General features: G+C 37.3%; 1 protein-coding gene across 8 annotated transcripts in view; it reads right to left on the reverse strand.

Moving 5' to 3' along the window:
* The window catches only part of para (sodium voltage-gated channel paralytic), a 149,874-nt gene that overhangs the window by 54,850 nt on the left and 69,464 nt on the right, over window positions 1-25,560 (reverse strand). For 4 of the 8 annotated variants that reach the window (XM_072296117.1, XM_072296120.1, XM_072296115.1 and 1 more), the window contains exons 2-6: window positions 18,626-18,657; window positions 15,211-15,434; window positions 5,366-5,521; window positions 4,414-4,619; window positions 679-807 (exon numbers count right to left, since the gene is read on the reverse strand). In XM_072296117.1, the coding sequence (XP_072152218.1) occupies window positions 679-807; window positions 4,414-4,619; window positions 5,366-5,521; window positions 15,211-15,357 (638 nt within the window). In that variant the 5' untranslated portion in view covers window positions 15,358-15,434; window positions 18,626-18,657. Of the gene's footprint in view, window positions 1-678; window positions 808-4,413; window positions 4,620-5,365; window positions 5,522-13,918; window positions 13,952-15,210; window positions 15,435-18,625; window positions 18,658-25,560 lie in introns of all 8 variants that reach the window. The other 4 variants (XM_072296114.1, XM_072296119.1, XM_072296113.1 and 1 more) reach the window with 2 other exon arrangements.

Below are 25,560 nucleotides of genomic sequence, written 5' to 3' on the forward strand. Positions count from 1 at the left end.
GAAAGGTTTGTACGACAATACATATGTACTTGAACTATCTCTAATAATGATGGAAAAACTAGAATACAAATTTCAGAATACCTCTGAAAATTATTTTACTGTCTTGAGAAAAGTTAAAAACTAGCTATTATCTCAAATTTACAGCTGTTGATGAGTACAAAAAGTTCTGAAATTCTTAAAATATGGTGAAGTTAGGTGACAATGAAACTTTAAAGTGATCACATGATTTTTCAAAAAGAAACTAAAATTTATGAATTTACGATGAAAAAAATGAGGAACAGTAAGGTACGCAGAAAGTTGTCTTCACTTTAATAAACAAGTTGCTTTTTAAAGGGAATATGTCCATATATTTACAAAAACTACCATGAAAATTTTGCATTGGTCCAACTTAAAAGTTCACAAAAAAGGATACCAGGGTGTGGTTTACACAGTTCTTTAAATGAACTCTTTACCCACAAAATAAGTTTTTCTGAACAATTCCATTAACATCCTTGTATGCTTCATGTCTCAAAGCACATAAAGAGAGCTTAGATTGAATTTAATGGACAATTTCTGATTTCTTAACATGTCATTATTCTCTTTCAACAGCTATAAAAATAAGTACCTAAAATCTGTTCTGTAGTAATAAGGTCTATTCTATAAAAAAACTACTATCATGACTACGGTACTACTACTCACGCTAAAGCTATAACTACGAAGTCGAGCCAATTCCATGCATCTCTAAGATACGTGAATGACTCTAAAATGAAGCCTCTAGCCATCACTTTGACTGCTGATTCAAATGTGTAGATACCAGTGAAAATAACTCTGTAATCATCAGACATTAATGTCAAACAGGCTATGAGAAGAAAATTTCCGGTCAAGAGAGAGGTCTTACATTGACAGTTGTTACATTCTGGCAACTGCATGATGAGTTGTAACATTGAAAGAGCTATGCTTTACCAGAATATGTAAAAACAAGTCATTTGGTGTCGGCACAGTATGGGTATGGAGAATGGACCACTAGAAAAAAAAACTCTGAACTAAAAAAAAGTTTTGTCTTTTCTGAAATTCGGAAATTAACTCCTGATTGAAATATTACAAAGTGTTTTTAACATGGATCAAATAGAAATTAGATTATACAAATGATGTCTTTTGTGTGTTTGCCATTTAAAAAATACTAATTGTGGATTGTTAAATCTTGTTTAGGAGTTAATTTCTACACTTCCTGTCTTGTGATTCGTTTCCACAGGGACATTTTGAATAGGAAGTATGTTACGTAGTGCTTTAATTCATACCTTACCTTGAAGGCCATTACAGACAATAGAAACAATTGAGAAATAAATACATTAATGAAAATACATGATGGCAAAACTCATGATCACAAGGGTCACTACCATTTTTTAAAATCAATCACCCAATTTAACAATTCGTTTAATTATGCAATGTATTTTTCTTAATACACTTCACTCAAAGCAAATGGCTAAATATTCTTTTTATTTCATACATCCTGGCTGAACATGGCTCTTTCAAGTGTCCTTAGTTAGGACTCACCGAATAATTCTGGCATTCACTTAAGGAAAATAAAAACTTTGGTATAATCTCCAATGAAAACCAGGGCTGGATTATCAGACAGATGTCTAGTGCTTGATACGTAAAAAATCACTTTATATAACTCCTGTTATTACAAAACAACAAGAGTAATAAAGAGCAACATCACGAAGATAGTAAAACTAGGAGAAAAAATCAAGAAGGGTAAAATTAAATGAATGTCCGGGGTGTATCAATTCCTATGAAATATGTCACTGCCAGAATTTTAGGACCTAGCAGTTTCATATTGATAGCTGAAAGAAAAAAATGCGTATTTATCTTACAATATTTAAAAATCTCCAATTATATTTTAATTTCTTCAAAGAAAATCGGTCAAAATTTTTCCTTGCAATTCTGTGTGATTTTCTTCTTAATGAGAGAATGAGATTCGCAGAAAGTTTCAATAGAAACAGGTTTTCCTTTAAAAAATAAAACTTGAGAAGAGACTTGCATCATCATAACTTGTGATACGCATTTTTTGACTTAAGCCATGCCATCAATATTCAACATTATCAAAGAATTGTCACTTCCTAGCCAAAGTATCACAAGCGTTATGCTTGGGCACTTTGATTTTTTTTTTTTTTTTTTTTTTTTTTTTTTAACAAAGTTATCTGGACACTTTGTTGTCAAACTTACCAAACTTGTCCAATTTTTCGTAGAAAAACTAGTTAAAAGAATCACTTGAAATTTTCACTTAAAATTGATAGTCATCAAGATTTATCCTTGAAAATTTCATGAAAGTCTGTGCAAAAGTTTCAAAGAAAAAATTAAAAGAACAGTGAGATAATCGGCAATACAGCGTCCAAGCTTAAATGCTGCTCGTAATACTTTGGCAAAGGTATAAGATACTGTGACGAAATAGTGTGAAAATATGAGAGCCTGAAAATGCTCAAGAAACAAAGACAGACGCAATCTAGCCCTGGGGGAAATAGATGATAATTTTCAAAGTGATTTTGCCACTCTCAATGGATGCAATAAATACTACATATTTTATTTCTCCGATAGGTTCATTCCTTAAAAGAAAATAAAAGAGAAATTAGTACCTGCTTGAAACAAGCACAAAACACATAGTAAGTTAGGAAACTAAATATTCTAAAAGAACTCCCACTACAAAAAATAGGGAGAAAGATTATTAAGACACATAAATACATGGGCTCATCAAGAAGTCTTGAGACTAATGCTATGACTTTGAAACTATACGGCTGATGATCTGATTTTGCTTGCATAGAGGAGAATTTTAACAGCAGTTGCTATTCTGGTTAAAAGGTGGGATGGACTCAATATACTTTAAAAATATACACTTTTTTGAGAAAACAAATAGATCAGATGCTTTTTCCCACCAAAAAAACCAGCATCATTTCAGTGCAAAATCACTGAATTCGATTAACGTATTGATACAACTATCGGACAGTTAAAATTTACCTTAAAATAGAGCCATTTTTCATTTACTTCAAATTGGGGGGGGGGGGGAGAAGAAGTTATGAGAGGACCCATACAGCTCGTGTCTACAGTCATCTATTCACATTTTCCAAGATGACTAGGTGTCAGGTGAATATTTTACTCAGATACTGAAGGTACACCAAAAGCAAGATTGGCAACTAGAGGAAGTGCTATAAATTCCCTTTCGAAAATTAATTTCCTTTCTATTGATGAAAATAAAATTGCTCTAAAATTATCCAAAAAAAAAAAAAAAAAAAGAAAGAAAATCATTGTGTGGATTTAAATTTCAACAAAAATTGGATCTCATTAAGTTTGAACAGAGATTCACTTATTTCAAGGAAATCTCTAAAATAAACATCGGCGATTTGATAATCTTGTTTGCACAAAAACATCTTCTGCTGCAAAAGGGAATGAAATTGAGATTGAAATAAAAAGCTGATGTTTTGTCTATTTGACTCAATATTTTTCAAACCGCTTCAAAGACATTCCAGCAGACAAGAGTGCAAGAAAAAATAATCACATTTTCGCCTTGTTGAACCAGTTTCATCTGACCTAAAGTTAGTTAGTTGCTTAGACTACTCATTTCAGTCAATTCGCTGAACCACTCTGACCAGAGTGCAAGGCAAAGTTGTCAATGTAGACGAGGTACAAAATTTTGCACAGAGTTTTCTCTTGATTCTTTAGGATTAATCGAGGATATCACACACTTTTTGGTAGAAGAAAAGTTGTTATTTTCAACAGGACTTAAAAGATTTCTCCAGTCTCCAGGAATGCAACTCTCGTATGCCATATGTATTTGCAATTCAAGTCCTTTTGCCTGTTAAAAATGTTGTGAAAACACAATGGTGCCACACATTTTTTCTGAAAGAAAGTCCAAGGCTCAAAAAAAGCTCTTAAAATTGAGGCTGTAATGGAGAGGATTGCCCAGGTTACAGTGAAAATTCACCTCTACGTCCAGTCAAACCCTCCATGCAAAGATAGGGAGAAGATACATTATCAGGGCTACCACTTTGAGAGGGTATTTTAAAACTGCAGCCATGACAACTCAGCCAATGTATTTACTCCTCATTTGTGCATGGAGAGTTTGACTGGATACAGAAATTGACTCACACTGTATTGTGAGCAATGCCCTCTAATACAGCCTCAACTTTGAGAGCTTTTTTTTTTAATCTTGGGATTTTGTTTCAGAGAAAACCAGTGACACCGCCACGTTTCTTGCAAAACTTTATACAGGATAATGCACTTCAATTTCAAACCCCTGTAACATGCAAGAGCTCCATTATTGTAGATCTGAGAGGAATGATTCCTGAGATGGGAACAAGATAAATTCCTTGCAAATCAAGGAAAAGATTGTAAAAGAAAAAGAATGATAAAATACAAGATTACAGAAAATAGACAACTCACTCAGTAGATTCAACAGTTGGCGTAGTAGGCATGATCATGAGGATGCAGTTGGTGAGAATAGTGGTGATGATGAACAAAGAGAAGAATGGATGAACAAGGATGTAGATAGCAACCCGTCGAATTGGATTAAATGGGTCAAGCAACCATAGTGCTTTGGTTGCACTAAACCTAAAAATATCTTTCCCTTTACTAATCACAACAAACGTCTGGAACAAAACAAACAAAATCCAATCAGTTTTCACAATTTAGTATACTTACTGTAAAATTTTATAAATACTTCTTATTGAACCATGAGTAATTAGGATTATGGGAAAGTCAGTCTCAGTATGAATGTCCACGGAAAATTTGCAGACGTTATGGTACCATTTTCGAAGGATAATCATTAAATGATGGGCTTGGAGGATAAGGGGCATAAGTGCAGTTTTTGCTATTTCAAGAAATACGAGTTTTAAATTTTGAAATTGCGAGGATCCTTAGGGCGGTAGAAAAATAATTCGAACTACTTTTTGATGTTTAAAAATTGGAATTTGGGAGACAATTTTTCACAGAATATGTATTAGGACTAGTTTCACTTGAAATAATTAAAATGTCAATTTTTTTCAAAAACTGCGCTTGTGCGCCTTGTCCTCCAAGCTCCTCAGATGAAATTTTGGCAATTTTTAAGACAAGAAACACACAAGTTCAATTCACAAGCTCTTGGACTAGAAAGATGTTATGGAACAGATATTCAAGGATGGGTTCAGACAGAAAAAGCTCATTTGAGCACCAATTTCTCTCAAAAGTAACTTTTAAAAATTGACTGCCTCAAGTACTTAAAATGAACCTTTCAGCTGATCGAAAAAAAAAGATCAAACTATCTGCGTTGACCAAAGCCACAGGAAAAATAGGTAATAAAGTAACAATTAAGGTAATTAAAATTTGATATAGTTGCAGAATTAAGTTTAAAACTGACCCGCTGGTTGAGATAGTAGGGATCAATGTCTTCGAGAGGTATTGAAGCAAGCTCTGGGGGAAATTGTCCATGAAGACGCACTGGCAAAGGAACTCCTTGTTCCAATGTCGTATCCGGTTGGGGACCTTCATCTTCGTCTTCGTCTTCATACCGTATCTAAATTAATCAAAATGAACACGATATTAAAATCTAAATCTTTGCAAAGAACCACAGTGTAAAATAGTTGGTTGTTGATGCTAGCAAAAATAGTGGAAATGCAAACTCGTGACAACTTGAAGCCAGTTCTATTGCGTAGTTGCGATTCATTGGACAAGTTCAGAGGTAGAGACGAAAACGAGAATTGTCTCCCAATTTGAGGGAGACTAACCAATCTCATTTCAAAACAGAAAAATATTATTTTTAGAATAATTTTTCTCAAAGCTTAGTGATATAACACTGTACTGCTATGCTAAGGAAAAACGCTGTATCAAAATTTGAATGTTGCCAAAATTTCCCTTATAGAAATTGTGTTTTGGGCTATGCTGATTCGCCCCATGGAGTGTAGTGCGACACTACAGCTCCAACGAGAAATCATGTTTTGGAAGAAATTTAGGCATACTTTGCCTTGAAATTTGCAGATATTTTAGATTGAATTCAGAATAAAATTGTCTGAAAAATAATTACAACTTTTCCAATAAATATATATTTTATCAAAGGAAATTCAGCACCGCTTGAATATTCATATGACGTTTTCTCTTAGCACAGAGGTATGACTTTCATAACATGGAAAAAATCGCTACCTTGTTCGCTGAAAATAATTGTCCTCTTGATGCTCCAAATTAATAAAAATCAAAACTAGATGTAAGTGTAAGGTACTGATGGGCGGAACTAGAAATTTTTTGTGGGAGGGGCACAAAGGGGTACCTCGGCAAGAAGATCTGGGGATCAAAGACAGGCACTCCATTCGGGGGGGGGGGGGGGGGGTGTGTGTCTTGAGGCACTCCATCAGCTCTGAAAGGAGTCTAACATTTGCGCATATACAATCATCTGTATTTTAGCTAGTTGGTTTAAATTTAATGTTGGGGAGGTGCCCCGGAACTACCTGCAGGTATTACATCGGGGTGAGAATTATTCTGAAAGGAGTCTGAAAGGGGCCTTCCTGGAGAAATTTGAAAATCGATACACCTCAGGAGTAGTGGAGATGTTGCATGTGTGAGGAATTTGCGATTTGACTGTTGATTCTTATGTAAAAGTTTGCAAGAAACACGATGGTGTCACTGGTTTTCTCTGAAATCAACTCCCAAGCTCAAAAATAGCTCTCAAGTTGAGACCAAAATGGAGGGAATATCCCACCCTATCCTGAGAGTCCACGTCTACATCAAGACAAACTCTCCATGCAAAGATAGGGAGCAAATACATTAGCAGGGATACCAAGTTTTCAGTTTCAGAGTCCCCGAATAAAGTGGCAGCCCTGTCAATGTATTTGCTCCCTATCTTTGCATGGAGAGTTTGTCTTGGTGTAGAGGTGGACTCTCAGGATAGCGTGGGATATCCCCTCAATTTTGGCACCATCGTATTTCTCGCGAACTTTTACATAAGAATTAGTAGTCAAATCGCAAATTCCTCATACATGCAACATCTCCATTCTGAGCTGTTCTCACCGAAAAATTCATTGAAATGAAATTTCACAGAAGACAGAAATATCAAGAAATGAAAGTTCCTAGCCCTTTCTGAGGAGAACCAAGGGGAATCCTGATTGGTCAGCCTCCTCCCCTGAAAGGCAGATCCAGCAATTTGGCAACAGCGGATTCCCTCCATTTAAGCCTATGTTAAATAATCGATTCTTATTGGGCCACCTGGCCCATCCAAGAATTAATACATTTGCATAGGTTTAAATGGAGAAAAACAATGTTGCCAATTTGCTAGATCTGCCAATGCCTCCCCTTAGTTCCGCCTATAAAAGTGCCTATGCAAGAATGCAAGAAGAGTATTAGAAGTAGTGGTGAAATTGTTACAGAGGCAACCGTATGTAAAATAAGCTTTTATCTTAGTCTTACGTTGAAGTATTCTGTTCCACTTTTCATGCGGAAGCAAAGAGTGAATGAAACTGACTATGTATGTGAAATAAATTAACAAGCAAGTTAACTGATCAAGTATTGTGCACACTAAAAACGTTAGTTTTGTGTACCTATGCCAAATATTTGTCATCTAGGTAATAGTTATAGCGTTTTAGGGTAAATGTTGACACTTTCTATACCTCTTTTTCAATCTTTCATAAGACAAGAAAATACAGCTACACTGATTGCATCAGAAAAATTCTTGGACATAACTTTTTGCAAAAATTAAAAGCTATCACAGGCTTGGCGCTACACTCGCCTGTCACAATCCCTCTATATAAAGTAGACATGTGAGTACTTTGAAGATTTACATAACTTCATTTACTGAAAAACCCTGAGAACTTCCAAACAGATTCTTATCAGATATTCTACAGACTAGAGCTAGTATTTAATGGTACATTTTTCAAGGATATAGTACATTTTGAAGTATCTCCTCAGGGACAGACAGATGATGGTGTTGATAATCAAGCTCCTTGACAGTAACAAACATAATTCCTGTGCTTGTGTGGAATGATTTAGAAGACGGCTCATTGCTCTGATTATCCTGATTTCAAAGAATGATCAAACTTTGTAGAACAACGACTAGCTAAATTTGACTATGCCCTTGAAACTCCGGTCAAGCCTCCAATAAATGCTCAACGCTTAACTACATTCGTAGACCATAGCATATAAAAGCTCATGCGCACATCCTGATGGACATGGCGGTATTCTGAGTCGAGTAGTTGTTAAATTCGAGCTTCTGCAACTCCACAAAAACTTGAAAATTCTGGACAAATTCACAAGAGATGTAAACTGCCATCCGATGACAGAACTTGCCAGGTTCTTTTGTGCAGGATTTTTCTTTTAATAGTTTATTGTCTGGAAGATCGTTTCAGGACTAAGCACATGAAATTGGTACCATACTGGCACCTTGTAAAAAGAAAACACTTCACTGAGTATGATTTTGGGTATTTTAACGAAAATTGGGCACTTTTTGATACGTAAGAAAATCCATATAAATAAATAGGAAAAAATACGGATGATAACAATAACACCAACACAAACAAGGCTAGTTTTTTTTAAAGATAAGACTAGAAATGTTTTGTTCGCGGATCCAGCAAATTGGCAACATTGTTTTTCCCCATTTAAACTTGTGGAAATGTATAGATTCTTGAAGGGGCCAAGTGCTCCAACAAGAATCGATAATTTAACATAGGTTTAAATGGAGGGAATCCCGTGTTGTCAAATTGCTGGATCCACCTTAGAGATGTTTCAGCCACAGGATGCATCCCGTTTTGATTTAGTAATGAAGCAAAAACTGGGGTAAAAGTGTAAAGGTAAAAATTACTACATTTTGATGGATCATGATTGCACACAGAAAAAGATAAAAAAAAAAAAAAAGAACCATGTACAGTACACAGGCAGTAAATTATTTACATGTGCTCATCTCGGTACTGAGTTTGATTAATTAAGACAACATAGGTTGATTGAAGTAGTATTGCTCATACCTACAGTGATTACAGAATCTTGCGGCAAAGAGAACGAAAAGTTATCATTTTTTTCGTTTGATAAGTTTTAAAGAACTGAAAAGAGAGTTTTGCTTTGGCCTAGCAAATCTGCAAATATTTTTTTTTTCTGGGCATGAGAAATAGAAAAATAAAGAATACTCATTCACTTGCTGAATAGTCGAAAAGTCTGAAGAATAAAGGGGGGGGGGGGGACATTTCTCTTATGTGGCACTCTCTTGACTTGGTCACAAAAATTGGGACTTGAGGTCAAAAATGAGTGTCTCAATAAGTGACAAAAAGACGAACTGCATACAGTGGGAAAGTATGGATCAACAAAAGACTTCCTCATGATAAGAGACTAGACTAATGTTTTCCAATTGCACCTTGGAAGTAAGACACACTTCACATTCATTTACCGATTTCATGGACCACAAGACAGGGTAAGAGTTATAGCGTTTGAAGACATGTTTCCTCGTTGAAGTTTCATGTAAAACTTGTTAAAAATACTGAAAATTTCCATGTTTAACTTATAAAAAGAGTGCTTGTATACGCTGATTTTGAATCAAGATGAACAAACATCAAATTGTCTATTATGATAAGATTACCTGCGGGAAAATAAGGGTAGGAAATTAAGATATTTCCATTGGTACCTGATATACAGAGCCTTTGAACTTGTCTTGAAATTCAACACACTTTTAAAATTGTTTTAAGGCAAAAACCACTGAAATCATATGGTGCCTGCTTGAATTCAAGTAGAATCTGATTTTTGGCAAGCGGTAGTTCAAAATGAGGAACATAAAAAACAATGATTTTTCGCTTGTTTCTCAAATTTTGAAAATTTCAAAGAGTTCAAGTGTCCATCATGTTCTTTGTGAAATTAGGATGAGAGAACATTAGTTGTAATGCTTAATCTCCGGGCCCTGTCCAATCGTCTAGTGTGAATCGTTAAAGATTACGTAAACTTCTACTGCATTTCTTGAGAGTACCATTCTCACAGAATTGGATTGCGTTTGCAATTAAGAACTTCTATTCTTGGCTCAATCATGAAATGATTTACCTCCATAGGAAAACTAATACCACATATGTTGTTTCTGAAATGAGCCAGAAATAGTGGTCCCCGATTGCAAAAAGTAGTCCAGTTGGTTTGGAGCAAAGCAGTAAAACTCCATACCATACAGGAATTTGAATTATACTAATTTTTGGCACTTCCATCTATTTCCTATGTTAAAAACTAAATACTTACACTAGATATTAATTTAGCAATGCATAAGACTGAACTTAAAAAATGTTCAATTTCTGATAGAATAGAAATTATTAAAAAGCGAGGAAAATGAACATTATGGATGAGATGCCTATAATAAACACTCTAATCTCATGCTCATGTTTGTTTTCTACACTAAAGGTGGGAGATGTCTACCATGTCCTGTTGTGCCTATGACAATAAAGAATAATAAAATATTTAAAAATAAACAAATACTTATGATTGAGATAGAACTATTATTGGGACTTGCCTGGTAAATTAAAAGTGATGAATTTCTCTAAATGACATTTTTACAAAGTTATGATTAGGATAATTGAAATTTTGAGTGACATACTTCCTAAACTAAACTAAAACTAGTTGTAAAGCATTTAAATTAAAAAGCAAAGCTGTAATGGCTGATAAGGGAATGGTATTTTCATGAGAATATATAACAAATAGAATAAATTTTGCAATTAGGAACTACAATTTCTCGCTCATTCTAGAAACAACATATGTTCCATTAATTTCCCTGTGCAGATAGATGTCTTTTTGTAGAAGCCATGAATTGTAGTTCCTTATTGTAAAATGCAGTCCAAATATGAAATAAGGGGGAGAGAATGAGAGCAAAGAAACAAAGGAAATTACTTCTGGATTAGAGGATAACTTTAAAAAAATAACAAAATAATACTTTTTTCAAAGAAGAAAAAAAATAAAAATAAATAAATAGATGATTGAAAAAATTATGTGGTCTTATCCTCCGATGAATTCAAGTATAGGTAAAACAAAATGCACAATGTAATGTGATAGATGTATTGAGCTGAGTGCCTGCCCCTGTCATTGATTGATGCTCGGAGTTGAATAATGCATAACTCAGATTGCAACGTTGTGAATCTCCTGTCGTGTTTTGTTTTCTCAAAGAAAAACTAGCCTAGACCTAGACAGTTTCTGTTAAAATTTTGTGTGAATCGATTTCATTCATTCTATAAAATATCACACAAGAATTTTGAATAGGAATATGGATTAGTTTTCCTTGCAGAAAATGAGAAAATGTCTAAGATTTTATATATATATATGAGTCGCTTTTATAGCGCTCTTTGGCGCTTTACGACGCCTGATCGCCACAAAGCTCGGTCTTCCCACAGGTCATCAGGGAGTTTAAAGATTTTAAAACATCGGAATTGAGATATGCATCTTCCGCATTTAGTCATCCTACTACATTATATCTAATTTTACGTGGTAGTAAACATATAATGCCATAGTGGTCATTTGCCAATTTTATGAAATCTTACGCAGAATTTTATCAACAGATTTCTTCAGAATGGTAAGTGAATTTTTTTTTTTTTATTTTGTGAATCCTATTTCTTTTCAATTTACCCATGAACAGTGCCCCAACTTCACCAGGTGCAAAGCTTAAAATTTACCTTAAAACTTGGTTATACTAAAACTCCAGAGCTCCATGCTACATGGCAACCATGTCAGAGGTAATTAAAGCTTTCGAAAATTGGGCAGGAGTGTTCTTAAATACATAGCTTGGAGTTTTTGAATGGTGAAATAAATAAACTAATAGATCCTCATCCTCAAAAAGGCATTCAGTGTTTCTGTATTAGTTCCTGAATCTGGTAGCTGTTTGGGTTTCTCGAAAAAAATTAATTTGTTTGATTATAAACTAGTCGAGAAAATAAAATTGAATCCAGAGAAAAGTTCAGTGCTTGTGAGTTATCTTTTAACAGACTTATCTATAAAAATTACTCTTTCAAAAAAAGATAAAAGAAAATGAAAAGCAGTTGCGCCTTGGCTTTGGCAGGAAAAAAAAATCAAAAATCAAAAAACAAAAAGATGTCGGTGAAGCTGCCCGGGGGGGGGGGGGGGGGGTTGAGAAAGCTGATGTTCAAATGATAGGTGAGAAAAGTATCAAAAATGTATCTAACCTCAAGCTCTAGTTAAATATTGAGGTATATATTGAAGCCAGGAAAAAGGGGAGATTTTAAAATGAAAAAAAAATTATGAAGTATCCTCTAGAGAGTTTTTAAAAAACTGATAGTCTTAATCTTCCTCCAGAGAATGAAAACATCCCAGATTTCGACAGGTTCACTAGGTGCAGTAGATTTTATGACACTTTTCAGTCTTTAAAGTTTTACTTCACTTTCAAATTCTCTGAAGAGATATGATCGCCTTTTAAATCATAAGACCGAAAATAAAACTTACAGCAGAGAGTTGATTAAAAAAAGTAATAGCTAAAAACAAAACAAAAAAAGACTTCCGAGCATTAATGGAGACAAAGAATAAAAATTTAAAATTCAAAAACGAAACGATGATCAAAAATTTTAGTAGATTATATAAAAGAGGGGAAATCCAGCAACAGACAATAGAGATGGACCGCGTTAAACAGAAAGGAACCAAGCCACATTAGCTATTGCCAAATTTAATTGACTAATTTAATTTTTTACATGAAAACAGTTGGGCGGATGTTCATGCAAATTTCAGTGAATTTTCTCCATAGTGCGCAGCAAATTTCTTAACATTTTCAAAAGGATCCGCACAAACGTTTTCTCGTAAAAAAATAAATTGCCCAGTTAAAATTGGCAATAGCTGATGTGGCTTGGTTCCTTTCTGTTAAACGCGGTCCAGATGTACTGATTACAGTCAAATCAATCTGTTTCAAAAACTGTTTTATGCAGGGTGCGTAGAGAGTTTGAAGCATTCATTAGTAAGTACTGGACTTGACAGTCTCGTTCAACTCAACATATCATAATTTTGTGATACAAAGTATTTTCAGCTCATTTCCTTCTTTTTTCACTCTCTTTGATCATATTTGATTCATCAGTTGAAAAGAATTCTAGAGAGTCCCAAAACTTCTTGGTATTTTTATTGATGATTTACTTTCAGCCTTTATTTTATTTAATTTTTTTCTATTGTAATTCGGGCGGTATGTTTATATTTAAATTTGAATTCAGTAACCTTTTCATTCAACACAAAACACTGCATATAGCTTGATGACTCAATGCAATTATTTCAACAAATATATTTATCTAACTGAATTGAATGTAGTTGAAAGAATTTGAAAGTGAGTAGACTTATTTTGATTGACTCGAATGTTTAAAATTTTTGAGCCAGAAAAAAACAAAGATACCTTTTTAAAGTTCTTTGAATTTTAGTGAGGAACATGGATGAGCTGGACCGAAGTTAAACTGTCAATGATAGATGACTGGACAAATGATAGTAGTCAATTTCATAATATTGACAGATCATTACCGAAAAGGTTCTACTTTGAACAGATCGAATAAAGAATAAGGCTTCATTTCAAATCCTGGAGGAGATACAGATATCAGTCAACAGTGACTGAAGGGTACTGCAGAACAGAGAATTGAGTGACATTTTTGAAAAAGAGAGACTGATTCTGTTGAGGTCATCTATGAAAGTACTCTGCAAAACTACTAAATATCAGAACCCTGCTACTTTGTCAATTTATCGGTGCATGAAAGTAGATACAACCAAGGACAAGTTTTCCTGTCAGTAATCAAATAAACAAAACAGAAAATTCTTGTTCAAATCACAAAAATGTCACCTGAATTCTGCATCCACATTATCCTTCAAGTGCCTAGCCAGCCTATTAAAAATAAGGATATAATTGGTGGCAAGCATTAACTTGTTTTAAAAATGTGGAGAATCGACTAAAAAATAAAAATCATTCAGAAAGTCATAGCAGAAATCAACTCAAACATTTGCTTACTTCTTTCTTCTTTCTCTTCCGTCCAAAATCCCCCTAAAAGTCACATAAAAAATCAGACTCAAATAATAATCATTTTATGGAATGAAAAAAATTCTCAAAGATCAATTTGCACTTTGACTTACAACTCAAAACTAGAAAGAAAAATTCCCAAAGATACGGATAGAAATAAGAAGAAATTGTGAAATAGACATCCAGTAAGAATAATTTTTGCATAACACTGAGGATTTTAATTGATAAATACCAAACACCAATTATGCATAGCTTTCTATTAGAATAAAATTCAACCTCAAAATCTTGATTGAAAACTGTGTTGCCCCAAAAAAAGGATAGGAAACTTTTATGAACTAGGTTACAAAAATACTGCCTACATATTTTAACCACTCAAATATTTCAAATCTGGGGTTCTCATGAAATATTCTGATGAAACGGTTTAATATTGTCTGAAATTTGCTTCCAAATTATTAGCTTTGCTGTCACAATTTTTAAAATACTTTTCTTCAAAAGCGTAAAGTTTTGTGGCAGGTTGAAATTGACTTTCTAGATTTACAGAACTTCAGTAGGTAATAGCAAAACCGTAAGTGATTTTAAATTTTTTTTCTTCTGACATTAAAACACATTTTCTTACCAGCTATCAAGCTATTAATATTTCATAGTATTCAGATTTTTTTTTTTTTCAAATAATGCTTCAGATATAATTTTTTTAATTGAGTTCATGCCCTTCATTTTACACACTAGTTCTAAGGATAGGGTATGTCTCTCCTGAATACATTAAGACGTAATACTAATTCTTGTCTTCGTAGCAGCATTGCCAAGTTTTACAACTTTAAAATTCTGTATCTTGTGAACAGTGCATGAATAAACAATGTTGCAATACAATTTGGACAAGCTATTTATATTTTTGTCTTTTGGAATATTGTGCATTCATTGATTTAGATTTGAATATTTTTTTGTAAGTTGAATATTCCTTGTTCAAATGATAGCATTTTAAAATCCATAGTTTTAAATTTGGCAACATTGCTATTTGGACGGAAATAATTTTCGGGCCTTGATGCTTGCAGAAAAAACAGATCCTATCCTAAGGAAAATCAAACCGAATCAGGAGGGGATTTCGGTCATTGTTAACACACCACTTTATTCCAAGTTCACTAAAAATATGACAATGGATTCACAAAACGCCCAGACAGCATCAAAGTACAAAATTATTGTTACAGCTTTAGACAAATTTCAAATTAAGCAACGAATGTCAATAGAATAAGACGAAGTGAAACTCAAAGGTGGAAGATACAGCTTACCTCTCCTTCCGCACGTTTCTTCTCGAGCTCTTTCTGCTTGGCATGTTCTTCGGCGATTCGTTCTTCGATTTCTTTGACAGACTCTCTGGTGAACGGACGGAAAAAACTGCGTTCCTCACTTATATAAGAACTGGAATCCTGAGACATATTTTACCTCTCAAAGCTCCGGCCGGCGCTCCCCCTGGGCCGGGAGAGTGCCTATCAGGGAGGGGGCCATCATCTGCCTGTGAACAAGGGCATAGAGGGAAGCTATGAGGAATTGTAAGGAAAAATCAGCTGGTTATTGATGAAATTCTTTGCAATCAGAAAATTTAAGAGATGGAACAAAGAGAACTAGGAAATCTAAATGTTACGCCTATTTTTGCTCTGTATTTGGCTGTTACTGATTAAACTGAATTTGGAGCCTTTAAGGTGTGGCGGTTAAGGCGATTTACTGACAGCACTGAAGTCCCAGGTTTCATCTCCATAGTTGAAAGCTTTTAATGGACACTTAAAAATCCGTAATTATGGCCGTGGATAAACGTGCCACCCCACTGGCCAATCAGTCCCTTTGAGACAACAGAAAAAGAGAGGGACATTCAGTGATCCCAAATGTGTGAAATATAACCATGCCGTGCGGATCTTCCCTATACTGGCACGGACCAAAAGCTTGCGGGAAAATGCTCCCATATCTTAAACAATCCGTACACCAGATGTCACAGAATGACAAAGCAGCCAATGGCAGCATGAAGAGTGGCAGAATGTACGTACAAAGAGCACCCAGGAACACTGGGCACATGACCATTTGGTAGTCGGCATTCCACACTACACGGATATACTTTGATTAATTCATGGATCTTTCATGTGCAATACTACCAGCATTACCTGCCTGTGAGAAATTGCACCGACTGAGTCCAATTCTACCAGACCAATGCCACGCTCAGCCATTTCCCACTTTGCCAGAGTTGTTGCATACCTTAACATTGGCTTATTCCTAACACAGCCGCTGAGCTTTACTGCAATGCTGTATGTGCCATTGATGAAGTTAAAGCGCTCAGATAAACAGCACTTCAACTCTTCAAATGAACTTCGGATTGCAAAAATAAGAGAGTGCATTCAGGAATAAAATTAATATTTTCCGGTCTTTGATGACAAATGTCTTGTGGGGCCAGGCTAGGTACTTAACTGAGAGAATTCAGAAACCAACAAGGTGATAATAAACTTGCCACTTCTGATACAAGCTCTTTACTTATATAAGAGGGATCAATTCCGAACTGATCTCGACAGAGGGGCTTGAAGGACAAGGCGCATAAGTGCAGTTTTTGCTATTTCAAGAAATACGTGTTCAAAGTTTCAAAATTACATGGATCCTTGTAGCAGAAAGAAAGTTCGAACTGACTTTTTGATGCTTAAGAATTGGAATTTATGAGCAAATTTTTCACTGAATATGCAGAAGACTAGTTTTATTTGAAATCATTAATATCTCAATCAGTTTTCTGCCTTCCCCCTGAAATTTTAGGAGCTACCTTCGCCGGGAAGCCCAATTTTTAGGAGCCAAATGAAATTTTACCATACAGGCCATGGTGAATGAAAATTTGCAGAGGGCATGAATGCAGAATTGCAGTGTATAACAGGCCTAGCGCTGTGAGATGTTCTAAAAAACACGCGCTGCAAACGGTGCATATAGAGAGCGCTTTATCGCTACCACTGCATCCCGATTGCAAGTTCAATCTGTCAAATTTTAAGGTCATAGGCCACGATGGCCCAGCCCCCCCCCCCCCATTTCTAGGCGCCAAGGCCTGATTATTAAGCGCATGGTACCCAGGGAAGGCAGAACACTGATATCTCAATTTTTCGAAAAACTGCACTGGCGCACCTTGTCCTCAAAGCCCCTCAAGAGAGCCTGTAATAGATCCACTGATTGTACACTACCTTGCCCTGTGTGCATAGTATAGACGTAAATTTACTTCACTGCACTACCTTCCGGAGCAGTGTTTGAAATGATGGATCTTAGAGGAGTAACTAAGGGGAATTTATTGTGCAGAATTCGATTTCAGCGGGTATAAAAATTCATCTGCTGAGCAGACATACACGGGCACAGTCGACAAGTCACTTCCAAAACAGATATCTAATGGTTATTACGAACCTCTGGGTAAGGGATGATTGAAAAGACATGATAATGATCCACTCCTTGCTGTTGGATAGTATTATTCTGCTGTGAAGTAAAGCGCTTCATTTTCAAAATAATAAACAAAAATAGAAGTTGTTGTTTGTAAACAAATCTATCAGTAATCTATTCTATTCAAAATTTCGAAAATTTCAAACGTCTAACCTCACATTCGCACATGCTACGAAGATTCGGAATTTTGTAAACAGAGTGCGTGATGTGTTTCTCCATTTCCGTTTTTACGCGTTTCCGTTTCCCGCGCTTTTTAACAGGTTGATGCGCGCCAAATTCAAATAAGCGCTCCCGATTTCCATGAGCGCTTCTGTAATTGCGGAAAAGAGAGGTGATCGAAACCTAATGATTCAATGAAAGAATCCTAACTGACGGAAGTAATATGGTTACTGACTGTAGCAGTTGAAGAATAATGAATACACCCAACATCCCCCCACCTCCCCTGTGGTCTTTCCTCAGCGTTTCCGTTTCCCGCGCTTTTTGCTGGATTAATGCGCGCTAAATTCAAATATGCGCTCTCGAATTACGCGAGCGTCTCCATCTTTGCGGAGGGGAAAGATAGGCGAAACCTGCAAATTCAAAATAATAATATTCTATTTACATGTTGAATATAAGACCGAGTCAACTCTAATTCTACTTTCAAGTCCAATTTGAATAAATTTCAATTCATTAATTGTCTCTAAAATGACTCTAAATTATTTCCATTGTCTCTGTAAATCGGTGTCTCGTTTGAATCGATCTACAAGTCAATTGACGTGATTTATTTTTAATATGCACTGAAAAAAAAGATTGGTAGAATTTACCATTCCTTCACGCTGTGTTTCACACAGCGTGAAAGAATGGTAAATTCTACCAATCTTCAGGTCGATTCTGCCGAAGAAATGGTTACCTGTACCAGTGTATAGTAACGTTTACCTTCCTTCTGACAGAATTGACTCTGCATTAACGCTGTGTGAAATACAGGGCGAAGGAATGGTAAATTCTATCGGTATTTTTTTTCAGGGTGCATATTGTTTTTAATAAAATAACTAAACAGAAACATTTATAGGAAATCATTTTTTCCCCTGTCATGCTGTTTCAACAATTACTCATGATAAAAAAAACTAGGAATATTGCCTCAGTCTCGGGAAAAGCTAGTGCTGAATTCTCTCATGTGAATTTTAAACATATAATTGGAAGCAATGAGCATACATTATTCATGAAGTAAAAGAAATTGATAATTTTGCTGAGACTCTAAGATAAAATGCGACAACTTACGCTTTACAGCATTGGCTAATGCAGCATCTTTCCTGAAACAAAATGAACAAAAGAAGATGTAATTTTTGGTCTGAGAGAATGAGGAGAGGTTTAAAAGAGTTAAAGGCACATTAACAAACATCAACATTATTCCATAAAGACACTTAGAGATAATTGAGTGATAATTAAGCATAATTTGGGCTAACTTAACACTGGAAAAAAAACACATTGGATCCAGAGTCTTAAACACATCGACAAGAAAAAACACTCTTGATTCAATCGGATTTTTGCTTGAATCAAAAACCAAGCATCTTAATTTGAGCGGATTTCCTTTTGATTTAAGCAAAAATCCGATTGAATCAGGAGTATTTTTTCTTGTCGATGTTTTTAATAGTCTGGACTCTAGATCCAATGTGTTTTTTTTTTTTTCCAGTGAACCTTAAATTTGTCTCAAATTTCAAAAATAAGGGACACTAGAGTATCTGTATACGGGAGAGTATTGCTATCACTGTGCTACTCTCTGATTGGTTCATCAATTTCAGGCTATCATGGAGCTCTAAAGTTGGACCAACGTAAACAAACTCGACCAAGAGGGACACGTATTATCGGCTGAGTAATGAATGATAACCACACTCACAGCTTAATTTTCGGCAAAAATATTCATCAAAGTTCGATCCGACCTCAACTCAGAAGTTGGATACAAGAAAATGTCTATCGCACCCAAAATCTAGAACTTTGTAGAACTTCTTCGCCATCTTGTTTTTTTTTTACATTGGGCCGAACTAGGAGCGGAGGGGCTGGGGTTCGTTTACATTGGTCCAACTTTGGGGTTCCACGATAGCCGACCGATCAGAGAGCGGCGCACTTTTTCTGTAAGGATTGAGATGGCAATACTCTCTCGTGCACAGGTACTCTAAGAGACACCGCAACGAACGCGTGTTGATGACAGCGCAGAGATACAACACGTAAAAAAGGTCGTGCTTGGTGGATATCCATGATCATGTTGCATCTGCAAAATTGGAGACGCGGTGGCGCGAAGCGCAGCTTGCATTGATCCGCTCTGTGCTGCCGCTGCGCTGTGCTGGTGTCGCTCAAATTCGGGAGGAAAGTTAAAAAACGAGGCCCGATTACGTCGTTTCAAACTACGGCTGTGTTGCTCGCGTAGGCCTTGAAGCACAATACAAATGGGACAGACGGAACCAGCGTAATTTAGAAATAGAGCAAGGGAAAGGACGCGCGTTGGTGACGGCGCAGAGATACAACTATTCGTGCTTGATGGATGTCCGTGTTGCATCTGCAAAATTGAAGGCGCGATGATGCGAGGCGCGGTGAATTTGCAATGCACCGCTCCATGCTGTCAATGAGGTGTCACTCAGATTCGGGAGAAAAGTTAAATAAGAGGCTTAGTGGACAAGGCGCATAGGTGCAGTTTTTTCTATTTAAAAAAACTCGCGTTTGAAGTTTCGAAATCACATGGATCCTCATGACGGAAAGAAAGTTCAAACTGATTTTTTAATGCTTAAAAATTGGAATCGGGAGCGAATTTTTCACAGAATATGTATTTAGACTATTTTTACTGGTAACTGTTTATACCTGGATTTTTTCAAAAACTGCATTTATGCGCCTCGTCCTCCAAACCCCTCATTAAGTCGATTTAACCCGGTCCGGAACTCGACCTCCTCCGATTTGGCTCGAAATTGGTCGGTGGAAATCTGGTGGAAAGCCCGTTTTCCACGGTGAAATCCGTCCAGATATCATTGCTGAGATGGGGATCGATCAAGATCACCCGATGATGATTCAACGATATTGATTAATCCAGAAAGTTGGCAACGTTGTATTCTCTCCATTAAAACCAATGGAAATATATCGATTCTCGGAGGGGCCCGGTACTCCGACAGGAATCGATTATTCAACCCGGGTTTAAATGGAAGGGAGTCAGCGTTGCCAACTTGCTCCAGCAAAGATGCTTTGCGGATCCAGGAAATTGGCGACATTTGCTTTTCTCTATTTAAACCTTTGGAAATGTATCGATTCTTGAAGAGACCGAGTGCTCCGACAAGAATCGATTATTTAGCATAGGTTTAAATGGAGCAAATCCGGTGTCGCCAAATTGCTGGATCCGCCTCGGTATTTTCAACAATCGACTCGCTGGCTGCCGATTACCGGTGAATCGTCGCTTCATTAAAGCGTGGTTACGGTCGGTCGAAGAGCGATTGAGGGAAAACGTGGTAGGAGCCTCCAGATGTTTCCAAATTTCCTTTGATAAAACACGAATTTTCAGGAAAGCTTGTGAATATTTTCTATCCAGTTTCTCTGAGAATGTTCTTCTCGGTGTGATCTAAAGTATCTGAAGATTTCAAGAAGAAATATTCATAATTTTTCCAGAAAATTAGCATTTCAAAAGGAGAAATTTTGCAATGTGAAAATGTTCATGGGGCAATCTTGCGGAGGATGGCAGAGTCCGGCGCTGTCGTGGCCAACGACGGGGCGTCAAGCTTCACACGATGAACACGTGTCCATAAATTATTCGAGGAAATCGAGTAGCTTTCTCAGTCCTCCGCCCCAACTCACCGCTCATTCCCCGATTCAACCTTAAAGGCCATACTCGCAGTCGTTCTTTTACAGAGACAAGAGACCCTCCACTGGCCTCCTGGCGACAGGTGGAAGCTTTTACTTTCGGGGTTTCAACAATTCCTTATGGACAATTATTAGGGAGCAACAGTCATCACCCTAGTTTCGGCTGTTTACCTATCTACAAGGTGGATGATGAGCTTCATGAGCCAAACAAGTTTCCCAAACTTCGGCCATTTTCGGCTTGTTTGCTAAACGGAACTAGCCAACACGTTGTTGAACATCAACCATGTAGGTAAGTCAACAGTAGAATGCTAAAGTCCCAAAAGTAAAAGCTTCCACAATGGCCAAGATACTAGTGGAGGGTCTCTTGTCTCTGTTCTTTTAGCAGATCCTATACTCGGAGAGGCCCCATATGGTTTACGTTGAGATTTAGGGCCTTAGAGTCACGCCTCGTGCACTTACCCTTTACCTGAGAAAATCCGGTAAAGGGTCGTCTTCACGGTGGTTCCTTTCCAGTGGCGTGGCGTGAATTGCGATAAATCGATTGTTATGCTATTTAATCCTATGGAAAAGGATCGATAAACAGGGTGTTCGCAGCGAACACCCTAATAATCGATTCTTTACCATAGGGTTAAATGGCATAACAATCGATATATCGCAATTCACGCCACGCCACTGTTCCTTTCCTTATGTATAAGCTTTGTCGTTCCTGAGGAGGCCTCAAATCGACGGTGAAACTACCAAACCACGTATCTCGGTTTGCGACGTCGCAGACGTCCTGTCATACTTTATTTTTTAAATGAAAAACTACTTAACATCCAGTCTTGAAAATTTCTGTGATTTTTCCTCTTTGTGCGGAGAAAAGTCCGTGAAAATTTCAAGGAATGATATTGATTTGGTCTACTTCAAAAAAATAAAATGTGAGCGTAGATTTTTAAACACCGCAAACGAGATACGTGGTTTGGTAGTTTCACCGTCGAAATGCTGCCAAGCTAAGGAAAACGCCGTATGAACATTCGAGGATTTCCAAATTTCTTTCGATAACATGTTTCTTTTAGTATAGATATGAGTATTTTTCATTGACATTTTCAGGAACTTCAGACGAAATGTTTTTTAAACAGGCTGACTTTGGCTACACTTTTGACGAAAGTTCCTTTTTTAGGGATCAAATCAATGACAAAAGCGTTTGGTAGCCGGTTGAAAGATGACAAGCCTTAAAAATGATCAGGAGGGGTAAACAGATGGAGGATCGATGATATTTTCAGTGATTTTGTATCAGAAATTCCCTAGTTTTCCCAGTTTTACAGACAGCCGGCAGCCCTGCACAAGCAGGATGAAAAGGTCAATTTTTGAAAGCGCCGACAAAGACGACAACGACGCACAGTGGATCGAGTCAATGAGAGATGTCGCACAAAATTTGGAAACTTTGCAAGCTCATAACTCCATCTATACAAAACTTTGAGATTTTAAAAGTGGCTCCATTGGTTTCCTCGTGAAGTTTTCTTCTAGATTCCCCCCTTTAAATTAAAAATACGAAGAGTTAAACATCAATATTTGCATTTATTTTTGCAAAGACGACAACGACGCACAGTGGAACGGGAGATGTCGCACAAAATTTGGAAACTTAAAAAAGCTTATAGCTCCGTCTATACAAAACTTTGAGATTTTAAAAGTGATTCCATTGGTTTCCTCGTGAAGTTTTCCTCTAGATTCCCCCCTTTAAATTAAAAATTCGAAGGGTTAAACATCAAAATTTGCATTTATAGCATACAATTTCGTGTCCGATCTCTCCGACTGATTTGATCCACTGTGCGACGCCGACAAAAACGACGGCAACGACAGAAAAAACGACAACGATGACGACGAAAACATAAAAGTCATCAATTTTTTAAAAGCCTCTTAATTTCCGATGTTACGTGCCGTTGCCTCCTCTCACGAATCCGATAACGGGATATTGGTTTCCCGCGCGGGGCTGAAATGAGGGCTTGACAGACATCGACTTCGTAGCATGGCGACCGACGCGGCGTGACTCGCTTTGCACGCCCGAAAAAAAAGTTAGCGCCGCGCCGGTGAAAAATGAGGGGAGAAGCTGCTCCAATACGAAAACAAACGTTTCCGCTTCATTAGTCTCTTTCAGAACCCTCCCCCCCCCCACCCACCCACCGGGCCCCACCACACACCGCCCCGCGACCAGCCCTATCCCTGCGACCGCTCTGAACTCTACCTATGACCCCTCCGCCCACCTATCCTCGCCGCCTACCACACGCCCCCCTCAAAAAACCCGATACCGTTGCCTAATTTTCCACGGATTTCCTCGATTCGTATCACGCTGCGGGGAAATGCCCCGGGAATCACACACAGATCGACATCACTTGCTCCAATCGAATTGAATGCTAAACGGCGCGGTGTCACGGGCCCGGGCAGGTTGGCGCGGGGGAAAGAGTAGAACGTGGGGGGGGGGGGGGGGTTGTTGGCAGCAATTCATTTACTTCCGCCGGAAGAGATGCGGTGAAAATTTGCGCGACACTTTCAAAATTGAATCGCTTTGGAGCAACGATTGTGTTCGCTGAAATCGACGAATCGCAGGCGGCGGGACGCGTGCACGGAGTTTCAGAGGTTAAAGCCCCCGCGCTCTTTAAGGTTAAATGGACCGCGTTAAACAGAAAGGATCCAAGCCGCATCGGCTATTGCCAAATTTAATCGGGCAAGTTAATTTTTTTCATGAAAACGGTTGTGCGGATTTTCGTGCAAAAATCAGTGAAAATTCTCCATAATTTGAAGCAAATTCCTTAAAAATTTCAAAGGAATCCGCACAAACGATCTCTCGTAAAAAATTAAATTGCCCCGTTAAATTTGGCAATAGCAGATGTGGCTTGGTTCCTCTCTGTTAAACTCGGTCCAAATGGGACTTTATTTGGACTCACTTTGGTCCTGTTTTGGCCACAAGATCGGATCGCAACTTTGACTCCACCTCGGAGGCAAATTTGAGTATGTTCCTATTCATTTGACTCTGGTGAAGAATTTGCAAGTGTCTGTTTGATGAATTTCGTAATTCGACAGAAACACTGGAAAAAAAACTCAGGCAGTGGAAGCCGTACTTACGGGCTATATGGATATGCCGTCCGCATTCCGGGCTCAGAGGCCGAAAGTTCCGAGCGTAGCACTCGGAGCAATCGAAGCTACGGCTCCAGCACCCGGAACTTTCAGCTTCTGAGCCCAGAACGGGTGGTATGTCTATACAGCCCATAACTTCTTTTCAGTGAACTACTACAGTGGGAGACGAGGATACCCTTGGTTCATAGATTGAACGATTGGAGGAAGCAAGGAAACCTGAGATAACCTATTTACAAGATAACTTAATCTGTTAAAATATACATGTTTAAATGGGAAATGCCACCAGATGAGGTCACTAAGCTGAGCATATTTTCTCACTTTTAAATCTATTTTTATACTATTTTCCATACCATACAAAAATTGAAAGAAATATCGCGAGATCAGCTCTTTAACCACTTTCAGATGAAACAATACAAATTTTGCGTGAAAATTCTGCTGTTAATGGGTCATTTGTACTTGTCATAGAATCGTACTTGGATGGTTTAATTAGCAAAAAATAATAAACTTTTTCCAAAAATTTCTACATACAATATCCTCCAAACAAAAAGTCAACATTTAAAACCAAGATACGCGTTTTTGCAGTATCGCCGTAAATATTCTGAATGACGTCAAGGCATTTCGTAAAATTCTGAACGTTGAAAATTTTCCACACGTGTACGATGCGTGTACCTTTACCGTATGTGCATCGTAGATAGGCTCGAAAATACATCATTGTCCTAAACGTCGTCACCTTCCGGCCAAAGTATCACGAGCGCTATGCGACGTTTCAAAATTCCCGCCGCCATTTTATTATTTACAGAGAAATTGTTCAACAAAGCTGTTCGAAAATTTCACTGAATGTTATCTGTGCTTCCGATAAAATTCAGTGTAATTTTCAAACAGATTTAACCAACAAATTCTCTGTAAAAAAAATAAAACGGCGGCGGAATTTTTTCAACGTCGCATGCCGCTTGTGATACTTTGGCCAGAAGGTGACACGTATGCAGATTCCCTCTTCAACTTCAATTGGTGTAGCTCACAATCATTTACGCAGGTTCTGGAATGATAATGGACTTGGATTTAGCTCCGAGACTATTTTTGTCTCTGATAACGGCAACGCTGGAGTAATTAGGTAACGTGGACGCAGTGAACATCCTCTAAGGGTCGTAAACCGCTGCGTAATCAAGAGAGTCCCAAAAGTGACGTAATGGAGAGGGCTCGGAAAAGATTGACGGTTAATGAATGATTTTAAGGAGCTCATGGATCGAGAGGAAGGAGGAGCTTGGTGA

This window comes from Bemisia tabaci, chromosome 2 (genome assembly GCF_918797505.1).
Source record: "Bemisia tabaci chromosome 2, PGI_BMITA_v3".
Lineage (NCBI taxonomy): Eukaryota > Metazoa > Arthropoda > Insecta > Hemiptera > Aleyrodidae > Bemisia > Bemisia tabaci.